General features: G+C 48.5%; 1 protein-coding gene across 1 annotated transcript in view; it reads left to right on the top strand.

Moving 5' to 3' along the window:
* Positions 1–12,513, top strand: part of ADCY3 (adenylate cyclase 3) — a 48,030-nt gene extending 35,517 nt beyond the window's left edge. Inside the window, exons 9-21 of the mRNA XM_016209000.2 lie at positions 425–567; positions 717–878; positions 1,986–2,073; positions 2,940–3,056; positions 4,712–4,971; positions 5,256–5,321; positions 6,736–6,817; positions 7,669–7,827; positions 8,298–8,444; positions 9,016–9,135; positions 10,012–10,135; positions 10,766–10,890; positions 11,511–12,513. Coding sequence (XP_016064486.2) covers positions 425–567; positions 717–878; positions 1,986–2,073; positions 2,940–3,056; positions 4,712–4,971; positions 5,256–5,321; positions 6,736–6,817; positions 7,669–7,827; positions 8,298–8,444; positions 9,016–9,135; positions 10,012–10,135; positions 10,766–10,890; positions 11,511–11,693 — 1,776 coding nt within the window. The 3' untranslated portion in view covers positions 11,694–12,513. The remainder of the gene's footprint in view (positions 1–424; positions 568–716; positions 879–1,985; positions 2,074–2,939; positions 3,057–4,711; positions 4,972–5,255; positions 5,322–6,735; positions 6,818–7,668; positions 7,828–8,297; positions 8,445–9,015; positions 9,136–10,011; positions 10,136–10,765; positions 10,891–11,510) is intronic.
* The last annotated feature ends 1,115 nt before the right edge of the window (positions 12,514–13,628 follow it).

Raw genomic sequence — 13,628 nt, 5'->3', positions numbered from 1 at the left:
ACCTCCATGAAGCCCCAGGATTGGAGGTCACTCATGCCCCCAAGGATGCTGATGTGTATGGCAGTGACACCCCCATCCTCATAGCGGGATGTGCCAGACTGTGTGACCAGCAGTGGTCTCAAATCCCAGCTCTCCTGCTCAGGAGCCAGGCAGCCGCTCCTCTACGATGCTGCCATTAGTGGGAACCACTGCAGAGTTTCTGAGGGGCCACAGGGCCTGGGACCCAGTGTCCCACGGAAACCAGGAAGGACAGTGGCTCTGGGTTCAGACCCAAGCAGGAGGGAGCTGTGTGGTCCCACTGGGAAGTCTTCCTGGAAAGTGATTTCTAGAGCCAAGGGGTGAATCCTCGAGAGTGTCACACCCCCAACCCCACATCCCTCTCCAACCCCATCCCACCTGCCCAACTCTGCCGCACCCCCTGTAGGCTGACAACCCCTCCTTCCCCAACCCTCGCCGGAGGCTGCGGCTTCAGGACCTGGCTGACCGAGTGGTGGACGCCTCTGAGGACGAGCACGAGCTCAACCAGCTGCTCAACGAGGCCCTGCTCGAGCGGGAGTCGGCCCAGGTGTAAGTGGCCTGCACGTCCTGGCCCAGTGCTGGGCAGCATGTGCCTCGTCGGGCCCGGACCCGGGCTCGGGACGTCGGTCACTCTGACTGCCCCTTCCGGCAGGCCGAGGCCCGGGGCACTCGTGTCTCACTGGCTTGTTTCTGCGCAGAGTGAAGGAGAGGAACACCTTCCTCCTGTCCATGCGGTTCATGGACCCCGAGATGGAGACCCGCTACTCGGTGGAGAAGGAAAAGCAGAGCGGGGCCGCCTTCAGCTGCTCCTGCGTCGTCCTGCTCTGCAGCGCCTTGGTGGAGATTCTCATCGACCCCTGGTGAGGCAGGGGCGCTGCAGGGCCCATGGGCGGGGGAGGGCCCCAGGGGCGTGGGCGCCCCAGCTGGAGCCTGACGTGGGGGTGCAGACCTTCTCTGTTCCTTGCCCCCAACTGGAACAGCCCCAGCAGACCTCAGGCCCAGGGAACACAGGGCCCGTGCCCCGGACCCCATCCTGGGCTCCATCCCAGAGCCAGTCAGCAGCTCACTCCTGAAGAACCTAGGACTCGGTCACACGGCCCTAGGCTCCCGACACACTTTACCATTTGTTGTGTGCCCGTGGGCATATCATTAAGGGCTCCTGGGGCATCAGTTTACTCATCTGTAAAGCCAAAGCTGCTGCTGAGGAAAATCTGAGGGTAACAGTACCTGCCCTAGCTAACCCTCAGGGTTGTGGTGAGGCTCACACTCATTCCCTTCCCAAGTACTGACAGTCTACTTGGTGCCTGGGGCTAAGGTCTGGGGATGTAGCAGTGAATGCAACATACAAATATCCCTGCCCTAGTGGAACTTACACCCTAGAAGGGGAAGATAAATATAAACAAGTAATCAAAAGATGTACGCAGACAGGGATAAGTGCTGCGGGTACAAGCAGGTGGGGAAGAGATGGGGACAGTGGTGGTGAGCTGGATTTTGGTTTGTTTGCCTTCTTATATAGGATGCTCAGAGCAGGCCTCACTGACAGGGTGATATTTCTAAGGGTGAGAGGGGACCAAGAACCAGGCACTGGATTAGCAATGTGGAGGTTTCCAGGGCTCTTGGCAAGAACTCTTAAGTGGAGTGAAACCATGTGGGAATGAGGGATCTGGAGACAGTGAGCTTCTTGGAGTTCATGAGTTAAGATGGATGTAGAAGACCAGAATTCCTTCCCAGCTGTTTACTAGGCTCTGCCCGGGGCATCTGCAGTCCGCCCTTCTCTGGGAAATGTCCTGGATCAACAGGGACAGCTGAGGAGAGTCGCACATCCCCAGGCCCTGCACTCAGCTGGCAGGCCCCTGGCATCACACACAACTTCCAGGGCCTGTCCTCTGTCTTCCTTCCCTTATTCTAGCCCTTCACCCAATCTCATCACTCCCTCTGGTCCCCTAATTGCCTTCTCCCTGTTACAGGCTAATGACAAACTACGTGACGTTTGTGATTGGGGAACTTCTGCTACTGGTCCTGACGATCTGTTCACTGGCTGCCATCTTTCCCCGGGTAAGCAGCTCTTTTTCTTTTGGCTCAGAAGCCCTCCAAAGTGAGCGTCACTCCGTGAAAGTGGAGTTATGCGTCCTATCAAATCCTTATGCATAGATTACAGATCTTCTGTTAGGATGACTCAGGACTGTCCACCCATTCATTTATTCCACATTCATTCACTGGCATCAGTTGAGCACCCACTTTGGGCCGGGCTCTGAGGGGCTCTGATGCTGGAGCATGCATGGGTATGTAAGCCAGAGTCTAGAAGAATGAGAACCTATGTAGAAGAGCAGTGGAGGCCCAGCTAGAAGGTGGGTTGGGCCCAACTGTGAAGGACCTTGAAACCCAGACAGAAGGATTAAGACTTACTTTTGTAAGCAGTGGGGTGCCATGCAGTTTTTTGTGTGTTTTTTTTTTTTTTTTTATCAAAATGACAAAGGTAGTGTTTTAGGAAAATTAATCTGGCAGGTGGCTTGCCAGGTAATGGAAGATTTAGGTATACTGACCTGGGAAAGGCAGGATTAGCTAGGCAGAGATGGCTGCCCCTGAAAATTCTTCCATCTTGGCCTTGTCACTTGGAGAGACAGAGTGGGCTACTGCTGGCTAATCCACGGTGCTGCCCAGCCTCCCGGGTTGGCCCGTGTCTTCTGTGGAAAGGCGTCTGCTAGCTGGCAGCTGTGGTATTTTGTAAGTATGTCACGTAGGAGGCATAGAGCACCAAGATTCCTGTGCTCCCTCCTCAGCTCTACTGTACTGCCAGCGGTGGCTGACTCGCAGGCAAAGCACTACTTTAGGTTCCTGGGAAATGCGGGAACACCCAGAGTCCTTAGCAGTTGTGTTTATAGAAGAAAAGGCTCATGCCCGTGAAACTTCACTCCTTCTAGGCCTTTCCTAAGAAGCTGGTGGCCTTCTCGACTTGGATTGACCGGACACGCTGGGCCAGGAACACCTGGGCCATGTTAGCCATCTTCATCCTGGTTATGGCAAATGTCGTGGACATGGTGAGTTCCTGCTGTCCCTGTGAGGGGACTGGCCAGCACGAGCCGCTCATCAAACCATTCCTCCACCACGACACAGGCTTGGAATGGCATTAGGTTCCTAAACAGATCATCCTGGCCAAACAGAAGGGGCCTTCTCCCCCGGAGACTGACTTGTTTGCCAGCTCCTTGCTCTCAGAGTTCAAGATCCCAACATCACGAGCCAGATCCTGTGCTGGGTGCTTTACATGTATTGACTCAGTCTTTTTAAATTTATTTTCAACCACAGTTTACATTTATCACTTAACCTTGATAACAGTCCCAAGAGGTCAGTATTGTTAGTTGTAGTTTCATATGAAGAACTAATGCTCAGAGAGGTTAATTCACTTTTTTAAGCCACACCGTCACTGACAGAGTCAATAATTGAAGCAGGTCTAAATCCAATCCTGTGCTTTTCTGCATACTACATTGCTCAAGAATACAATACCTGTAAGCATTCTGCGTTGTCTTTAAGTATTCCCTGCACTGTGGCTAGTGTCAGGTATCCATCAGGACCAGGGGAGGTAACCCTCTTCCACTAAAGCTTTCCTGTTTGGCCTTCATCCACTCAACATGGAAGACCTTGCTAGAGCTGGGCACTGGGAGAGCAACTGCAGGGCCCAAATGGCTGGAGGCAGACAAAATCCTCTCCCTGCTTTCCTTAGTTTATGGAGAAGCTGCAGGTCCTACAAGGAGGTGGCCAGATGCTTTCTTGGCAAAAAGGGAAAGCAGTTGGAAGCCGAGATCTATTGATTCAGAGCTGTCAGTAATTTATCGAGCACGGAGCTCAATGATGTTCTTGTCAGTCATCACAGGTCCCATCAATTCTGGTAGTACTATAGACACTCTTTAGAAAGTCCTACTTTTTCAAATATAATGTTATATTATTTGCTTTATTTTCTTTAATAACCTAAGCACAGGAAAAAACTCAGCATGGAGACTTATTGTCACAGCAGTATAGGTGACACAGCCCTGGGGCCAGTTGGTCAAAAATCCAGCTGGAGTTAGGAGCTCTAGAATGTAATGCCCCTGGGTGGCACGGCGTCCGCAGCGCAGGGAAGAAAAGCCCAAGCCCTTTGCATGTCAGAACACACCTGAAGGCTGGTGCCCGCATCTGGGGATTGCTGTTTAACAAGGTCATGGACACTGTGCAGCATACCTGGAGATCCTGTCACTAGTGGAGGGTGAAAAACCAGGGAGGTATGAAAACTTTTCACATGCTGGAATATCACGCCGAACCAGCCAGGCTCTAGTGGGTGAAGGTTATAAAAGTAGACTGTTTATGGATGGGCAAGAGCACACTGGATTTGAAACCTGAAGACTGGACTCCTCGCTCTAGCTTTACCTCTTGCTAACGGCACTACTTTGGGTGACTACAGCCTCTTTGAGTTTTCTCTACAATGGTGGCAATACTAAAAACACTGAGGGAATTTTTGTGTGTGAATGTCAAAAGGGATGACGGTAAAGCTCTTAGTGGGAATTACTAACAGTATTCTTCTTTGGTAAACTGTCCTACCCTTCTCAGTATTGAGGGAGCCGTGGGAGGTGGCAGCTGCGTGTGCTCTTCCACGACAGCCTTCTCTGACCAATGTTTGCTGTTCCCTTGACCCTGTTTTTTTTCCCATGGCCCTGGCCTCCAGCTGAGCTGCCTCCAATATTTCATGGGACCCAGCAATGGCACTGCAGGGATAGAGACGGAGGGTGGTTGCATGGAGAACCCCAAGTATTACAACTATGTCGCTGTGCTGTCCCTCATCGCCACCATCATGCTGGTGCAAGTCAGCCACATGGTGAAGCTCACCCTCATGCTGCTTGTCACGGGTGCGGTTGCCGTCATCAACATCTATGCCTGGTGCCCCATCTTTGATGAATATGACCGCAGACGTTTCCAGGAACATGAGTAAGAGGAAACTTGTTTGGGAATCTGCATTTTCTTCCTTCCAACCCCCCCAAGTCCGTTTCAGTTGTGGGCCTGCACTGAGGTGGCTTTCAGTCTCTTGGGCTCATCAAAGGCGTGCATGGGAATTGGGGCTCATGGCTGCTCACAGGCGTGCCACTCAATGGCTGTGAAGCTGGGGAGATCTTTCTATTCTTGATGAGTGGGAGATCTGGGTTGCCTCAGTGTTGGGCTGGGCACCAGCATCTTGTACCCAGCTGGGGCCTGAGTGTGCTATTGTCTGACAGCTTTCCTGTGGTCGCCTTGGAGAAGATGCAGATCCTCTCCACCACTGGGCTCAATGGCACTGACAGGTGAGGCGATTGCTTTCCTTCCTGGTCTGCATTTTTGGTCCCTTTCCTCTGGAGACAGGGATGACTACACACCAGAGCCCCACGATCTTACCCTTCCAAAGACACATGACATGGGTGCTCAAGTAGAGAAATTAGTATGTTCCTTTGATAGGAGGGCTTGAAGGTGGAATGATTTTTAGCCTGGACCTGGTCATCCTGAGTCAGAGGAAAGCTTGGAGAGCAGCATGTGGTGGAGAGGGTGGGATAAAGAGGCTGGGATGAGGGGAAGGGAGAAGTCAAATGGATGGTGCTGCATTGAACTGGCAGACAGGACAGACAGCAGAAAAGTGGGGAGAAAAGAACAATGCTTTCGATATAGGAGACCTGGATTCTTAACCTGCTACAGTAATTTTCTGTGGAGCTGCAGGCAGCCCAGTTTTCCTGAGTCTTTCATTTCTTAAAGAGGATAGTGGACCAGAAGCTCTCCAATGTCCCTTCTATCTCTAAAGTTTTAGAATTTTATGATTCAGTGATTTGACTAGAATCAAGTAAGTTTTAACAAAAGACTACTTAACAGAAGATGAGTAGAAGAGTTGAATATATCCTTCACAAAAGAAGAAATCTAAATGGCCACTAATAAATGAAAGGCATTTAAGTAATAAGGAAACCCAAATTAAGGCCACAAAAAAAAGACCATTACACACCTACCAGTTTGGCAAGAATTAATAAGTCTGATAATACTAAGTACAATGGCAACTTACATACTCTTGATTGGAGTATAAATTGGTACCACCACTATAGAAACCCATTTGGAGTTATTTAAAATAGACTCATGACCCAGCAGTTCCACTATTATATATATTCCTTAGAGAAAGCCATTATACATATATATGTCCCAGGATGTGTGTGTCAGAATTCATACACACACACACAGCAAATGAAAATGACCCAAACTACATACACAGTGAGTGGGTACATAAATTGTGGTATATTCGTGCAATAGAATACTATATAGTAATGAAAATAATGAACTATATAGCTCCATACAAAAACGGGAAGTTATAAAAAAGCATAGCAAACTCGTGCCCTAATCCAACTACTGTGATGGTAGTCTTCTTCCAAATTCTTACATGGGTGCAGCTACTTCTAGGAGTAGTCAGGTGATGCAGTATTTATTATACATCTGGGGAAAAGCCCTGATGTGAATTCCAAGTGCAGTCAGGAGGGGCTAGGGTTGGTTGGCTCTTAGGAGCCCAGTGATTTAAGAAATTAACTTTACTGCTGCCCAGTGGGAGGCAGTAAATGTGAAAGTACTTAAGGAGCTGGGAGTTTCTGGGGCCCAGGGTGACAGGAAAGAGCACATCCCAGTTGCAATAAAACACCTTTCAAGGTGATAGCATGGGTGCTTTCAGTTGAATCACTCTCTGCCCCGCAGGCTGCCCTTAGTGCCTTCTAAGTACACGATGACAGTGATGATCTTCATCATGATGCTGAGCTTCTACTACTTCTCCCGCCATGTGAGTGCCTGCACACTCTCCCTTTCCTATTTTGCTCACAACCTATCAGGGGCCTCCTGAGTAGTAGGCCCAGGATCTAAGAACTCAAGCTCCTAAGGAACGCTGGTTTCTTTTACCCAATATGGCATGTGACCATGTCAAGCCATTTTCTCCATTTTCTTCCTTAGTGATTCAAGCAAGAGGTCAAGCTTTCTTCTGACCTCCAGGATGCTGAAGCAAGCATGGGGGAGGGTCATCAGAGCCTGGATAAAATCTTTATTCCCTAAGCCAGGGGCTCCTGGATCTTCCCTCACTCTGGCTCTGGCTCTGGCTCTGGGAGTCATTAACACACTGGACCACAGAGTCAGAAGAGAAAGTGGAAGAGCTGATGAAGTTTTTGTTTGGTTAAAAGGGGGGGAGGAAGGGGAAGAATGAGGGCAGGGAAGTACCCATGCAAGGGAATTACTGCTCTGTGTTAGCTCAAGTGCCACCCAGTGGTTGGCCAGGGGAAGTACAGCCTTTCCAAGCCACTTCTTGGCCAGCTGGAAATGGGACTCCTCCCTGGGCTAGGAGATCCCCATTGCTGCCACCACCCATAAGTCAGACCTGTAGCTACAGTTAGGTAGCTAACTCTACCTACCACATCCAGAAGGCCCTTCAATCTCTGTTGTAACCACAGGGCTGGGATCCTCACTGCAGCTGTGGGGTTGCCTTTATGATTCGGTGGATTAGAACTCCTGGGTCTTCTTTCCCTTGCCATGTAGCCACCTTCCTCCGTTTTTCCATGTGGAATCCCTCCACCCTCAAGTTCCCGTTTTTCATCTTCCCATCAAATGGCCAGTTTAGTGCATACACCTTGCTTGTGTCCGTAGGTGGAAAAACTGGCACGGACATTGTTCTTGTGGAAGATTGAGGTCCATGACCAGAAAGAACGTGTCTACGAGATGCGACGCTGGAATGAGGCCTTGGTCACCAACATGTTGCCTGAGCATGTGGCACGCCATTTCCTGGGGTCCAAGAAGAGAGATGAGGTGAGGGGTGAATTCATGCTGTGGCCTGGAGCCATGAGGCTGTGTCTTCCTCTGGCTTTCTGCCAGGGGGCACCTCTGAAGCCAGGCCTTCTCAAGACGTGGCAGTGGGACCTATCAAGTTTCTGGGGGACACACATCTCCATGAGGTCCCATCTCAGTAAATGAAGTTTTGGCTAGAGTCTGTCCTTCCGCCAACTGCAATTTCAAATAGAATGCTTCTTATGCCTTATTTCCCAACTCCACTCTACCCTTTCTCAAACCTAAGGCTGTTAAAGGGACTAGAGAAGCTGCTTTTTTTATGTAGTCAAAGTTGTGATGAGAGCTTTCTAATAATTCAGAGCTGGGATAATCTGGGAGATGTGTCCCCCAAAGCTGAATGTACCTGTCATGGGTGTGGAAGATAAATTCATTTCTGTAGCACATTATTTAATCTGAATTTCTTTGAGCACTTTGGCCCTTCCTCTTTTCAGGAGCTGTATAGCCAGTCTTATGATGAGATTGGAGTTATGTTTGCCTCCCTGCCCAATTTTGCTGACTTCTACACAGAGGAGAGCATCAATAATGGTGGCATTGAGTGTCTGCGCTTCCTCAACGAGATCATCTCAGATTTTGACTCTGTGAGTGCCCATCCTGCTCCCTTTCCTGCCACAAAGCCAGCTTGTTTCAAACTACATATCAGGACAGGCTGCAGAAGTAAAGAGAAGCTGGAGTTACTATATTTTCCCATATAAGCCCCTCCCTATAATGTATGAGCTTCTGTAGCCATCTGGAAATGCTGGATCTGAGGGGGTGACATGGGAGCCTGGGAAATCACCTGCAAGTTCACAGGATAAAGACTGGCCAGAACAAGACACCCAGGTCCCTCTGATTCCCCCTACCTTCAAATTCAGATTCATTAAACATTTATTAGGTAACTTGTACATCAAGGGAAATGCTTTTACATACATGTTCAGCCACCCTAGGAGATTGGCAATTTTATCCCAACGTTCAGGTTGTAGAAACTGAGGCTCAGAAAATCAGGAAGTTTGCCTATAATCACGGGGCAGATAAGTGGCAGAATAAAGCTTTTATAAAAAAACTATCTCTTGGATGTTCTGTGGGGGTCACTGTAGATAGGCAAATCTGTCATTACAGTTGACTCATTCATCTTAATTGACGACTGACAGTTTTCCTAAATACTGCCCTTAGCTTCTAGACAATCCCAAATTCCGGGTCATCACCAAGATCAAAACCATTGGCAGTACCTACATGGCAGCTTCAGGAGTCACCCCAGATGTCAACACCAACGGCTTCACCAGCTCCAACAAGGTACCTAACCACCTCAATGACTAGAGAGTAGGTGGGGCTCTGCCTTCTGAGGCAAGAGAGAGGCAGCCCACACGTGGAAAACCAGAAGTTATAAGAGCAGCTAACATTAAGCACTATGTACAAAGGTGCTTTGTACTAGTACAGACACATACCACTAGGACAGAGCGATGCAAATTTAAGATTGGGTTTACTGAGAAAGTGTAATGAGCAGAGAGACAACAGCCACACCCAGCAGCCGACTACTGTTCCACAGCTTAGGTGGCAATAAGATGCTATGTGGAACTGTGGCCATGCTCCCTTCTATACTTTCATAAGAACTGGGCAACAGGAGCATCTACACAACTATGGAACAATGAAAACACTACATCAGGGAGGTGGTTTTGTTATGTTAAATCAGACCTGTGAAGCCAGCTCTACTTAGCTAACAGAAGCAGAGGAAATGAGCTGTGGGGCCCTGGTCTCAAGTGCTGTTCTCAAAACACCATCATTCCATTTTATTACAACCACCATCTCCATCATATGGATGAGATTAAAAAACACGTCTAACCCTTGAGTGCTTATAATCTAGTTGGGGAATCAAAAAAAGGACAACTATCCCAAGTTTAAAGACCAGGTTCAGAAAAGGTGAAGAGACATGACTCCTGAGCAGACACATTGCAGATAGGAAGCAGATGGGCTGGGTAGGATTTGTCTTCCCCACCACCACTGCCCAGTCTCTGTCACAGTGACAAGAGGGTGCTGACTCCTTTGTGGAAAAAAGCGAATAGGCCTTTAACAACCAGGTGAAGAGACTGACCTCCAGCATGTTTAGGAAAGAAGGTGAGTAGGCTGCTGCTGTTATGGGCTCAGAGTTGCTCCTGATGCTTTCTGGTATAGGAGGAAAAGTCAGAAAAGGAGCGCTGGCAGCACCTGGCTGACCTGGCTGACTTTGCACTAGCCATGAAGGATACCCTTACGAACATCAACAACCAGTCCTTCAACAACTTCATGCTACGCATAGGTAAGGTTCTAGGCTCCCTTCTAACACAGGGGACTCAGCAATCAGCAGGCAGGATGAGAGGATTAGAAAACCCTGATGCATTTAGGTTGGGGAGGGTCATATACTCATAGAGCTGGAAGGGACCTTAAGGACCTTTAGTCTAGGCTCTTCTAGATGATCAGACTAAAAGCCTGACTGATGGTCAGCTAGCTCTGTCCCAGTGTTTACAATGATAGCTTCCTTCCTAACATGGTTGGGAAGTCAGCTTGCTGTCTACCTAAGAAATCTACACCTGCTGAGGGCTTTGCTCACCTCAGTCCAGCCTGTTACGAGTTAGTCACCTGCTACCCACTACTAGGAATGGAGGGCGGCTCACTCCTGATGAAATCATGGGAGACTTATAGTACCAGGTGTGTGGTGTGTTAGACACTGGCAACTTCTGTACTAAGTTAATCAGCATATTGAGGGTAGTTGACAATTTGCCAAGCACATGGTGAAGGCAGGACAAATATGAGACAAGCTTACTGAGGAATGTTATATAATTAGGTGCTTTGTGGTAGGGGTCAGGTAACAAATTCTATAAGAGGAGTTGATAGCTTCTGAGAGAAGGTTTGGTGTGTGGCTGTGTTGAACTTTATGCCTCTACCCTAGGCATGAACAAAGGAGGGGTCCTGGCTGGAGTCATTGGAGCCCGGAAACCACACTACGACATCTGGGGCAACACAGTCAATGTAGCCAGCAGGATGGAGTCTACAGGGGTCATGGGCAACATTCAGGTCAGTCCAGCAACAGAGTCGAACACATGTTCAGATGCAGGGAACAAAATGGGAATAGTGCGTGTTCTGCAGGGCACTGTCCCCTTTTCATTGGCCTAGAACATTTAAGTCAGCAGTGCTGTGAGAGTTAAGGGCAAGAGTGGGGAAAGATGTCTCCATGGCTCACTGCAATAGAAGGGAGAAAAGACTTCAACCCCATTTGCAAAACTTAGGAACAAGGTCTGGGTAATAATATCCCGCCTTTTGATATGAATTTTCTGACATCTTGTGCCTCTAGTAACTCCCCCCTGAAGCCACCTTGATCTTTGTTGGCTGGGCTTGGCAGGAAAGTGCACAAAAGGGGCAAAGAGTAGGGAGTAAAAGTTCCCAAACAATGGTGCTGCCAATAGGCTGTCTGAGGAGAAAGAGCACTAGACTGTCTCTCTTTGGGAGAGGGGAGGGACCCAGACAAAGCACCCTATATTGTGTGTTTTGCTCCTCTCTGGTGCATGGAGTGGCCCTGGGAGGTCTGGAGAAGGGTGGATTGGGACCTGTGGGTCATATGTGGGTACCATCTGGGTAGCCTCGGTCTAGGCTCGCTGTCTAACCCCAAGCTCTTGTACTGTATACTCCCTCTACAGGTGGTAGAAGAAACACAAGCCATCCTTCGAGAGTACGGCTTCCGCTTTGTGAGGCGAGGGCCCATCTTTGTGAAAGGGAAGGGGGAACTGCTAACTTTTTTCTTGAAGGGGCGTGATAAGCCAGCCACCTTCCCTAATGGGTCCTCTGTGACCCTGCCCCACCAGGTAGTAGACAACTCCTGAATGGCCTCTAGCCCCACTGTAGTTCAAATGGGAAGGGAGAATGTATTTTTTTGAATCAAAGGACAAATGACCAAGTCCCAACATTCCCAAATTGTTGAAGTACACACTCACATAGACTTTAGGTTTAAAAACTTCCTCAAGCTGTCACCTGTTTGTGGACATGAGCTCTGAGGGTGGCCACACTATTCCTCAGTGTGCCTACAGCTTCCCCAAAGAGTAAGGGCCTTAGGCATAGTTCTGGGACAATCCTTCCAGAGCCCTAGTTCTGACCAGCCCTTCTGCCCCCACAGAGGCCATGGCTACTGTGAACAGGAATGTATCAGAGGTGGGACACACTTGCCTTTGCCACTGGAGCACAGGTGGGGAAGCTCAGCTGATGAGGACTTGCAGGGTGGGACCACTGTGCTGGGAATGCCTCCTCTCAGCTGTAACTTGAAAGCAGTACTTTTTTTTTTTTTTTATTATGGAGAGCACACAGCTGGAGACCTCCCCATCTCCACATGGTCCGAGTTAGGGGAAAGGGCCCTCGTCCTGATAATCTTGAAAGGTTCTTCTGGAACCCCTGTCACCTTAGTCATGAGAGCAGAAAGTGCAATATTTCCTTTTATCTGGTAGGAGGGAGGGAAAGGGAATTTATTTCTGAAAGAAAAATATATCAACAGATCTTCTACATTTATATTTTTAACTTTCTGTTAAAAAACACTTTCCGATATTGCCTTGCCTTTTGAGCTCTTGCTACAGTCGCCTTTGCTACTGCTTTAAAAGAGAATTTACAGGTATTGATAAAGAACAAGACTGTTTTATTAAAAGCTTTCTTCAACTTGGGTGTGATCATTGTGAAAATCCTGTTACTACCTCTCCTCCAAGTGCTTTGCAAACTCACCACAGTCCTCACCACATGCCTGGAAGGCACAAGATATCTCTTATTCCTAAGCTGCTTTCTTCTAAATGGTGGTCCTAGCTGATTTTACCATTGTCCTGTGTTCCTCCCAATTAGCTGGAGCCCCCACACCAGTAAGGTTACTTCCTGGTCACCAGTCAGGTCTAAGAAGTGACCATTTTAAAGTGAGTGAGGCCCAAATACAGCTGTGGGCCTTGGGTAGTAATGACTCCTATTTGTGACTGGCCAAAGGGGGATTGAAACGGCAGGACCTGGCCAACTAGACTCATCTGTAAACTGGCCCTACACATACTCCCTTAAGCCAAGGAAAGTGCCAGCAGATCCAAGGCGACAGTTATACAGAAAAATGGTATGCAGTTGGGCCAGGATATGGAGAAGACAAACGCATAGCCATGGCCTACAGCTTGCAGGAGATGGAGGAAGGTCTGCTTCCCTTTATGAGCAGACTTCTGACCACGATTTTTGGCAGCTGACTAAAACAGCTCTCTACTCAAAATATTAGAGAACCCCAATTATTTTATCCATAGTACTTTCTCACACCACTCTTCAAAAGCAACGATCTAGAATACACTGCTCCAAACCAAAGGCTAAACACACATCCCTTCTTAACTATGTGATTAACCTCACATGAACCGAGTACACTCTAAGAACTTTCAAACATCTCAGGAAAATGAGGCGGAATTAAAGTTTTAGAAAAGCTAGAAATACTCTTCGGTTGAATAGTACATACTCCTCTCTCACAAAATGCCTTCTACTGCCCTACAACAACCTGACCCGATTTTCAGCTAAAATGTACGGGCAAATCACTTATCTCCAAGAACTGACGATCTTGAGCATTTAACAAGTGACCAGGCAGTCATCGAGAAAGGTCCCAAAATGCCAATGTCTACACTCAAACTTGCCCCTTCATCGTCCTGATGAGGTGGGTGCCTGTCTCCATGGCAAGGATGTTCCCAGGCAAGAAGTCTGAGCCTTTTAACAGTTTTCAGTCCTGCGACCTTGCCTGGGACTGTGTATAGTACGCGTTTACTCAC

Source organism: Miniopterus natalensis, chromosome 13, assembly GCF_054644295.1.
Source record: "Miniopterus natalensis isolate mMinNat1 chromosome 13, mMinNat1.hap1, whole genome shotgun sequence".
Classification (NCBI taxonomy): domain Eukaryota; kingdom Metazoa; phylum Chordata; class Mammalia; order Chiroptera; family Miniopteridae; genus Miniopterus; species Miniopterus natalensis.
The sequence above is the reverse complement of the archived record's forward strand: the minus strand, read 5'-3'. Positions and strand labels throughout refer to the sequence as shown.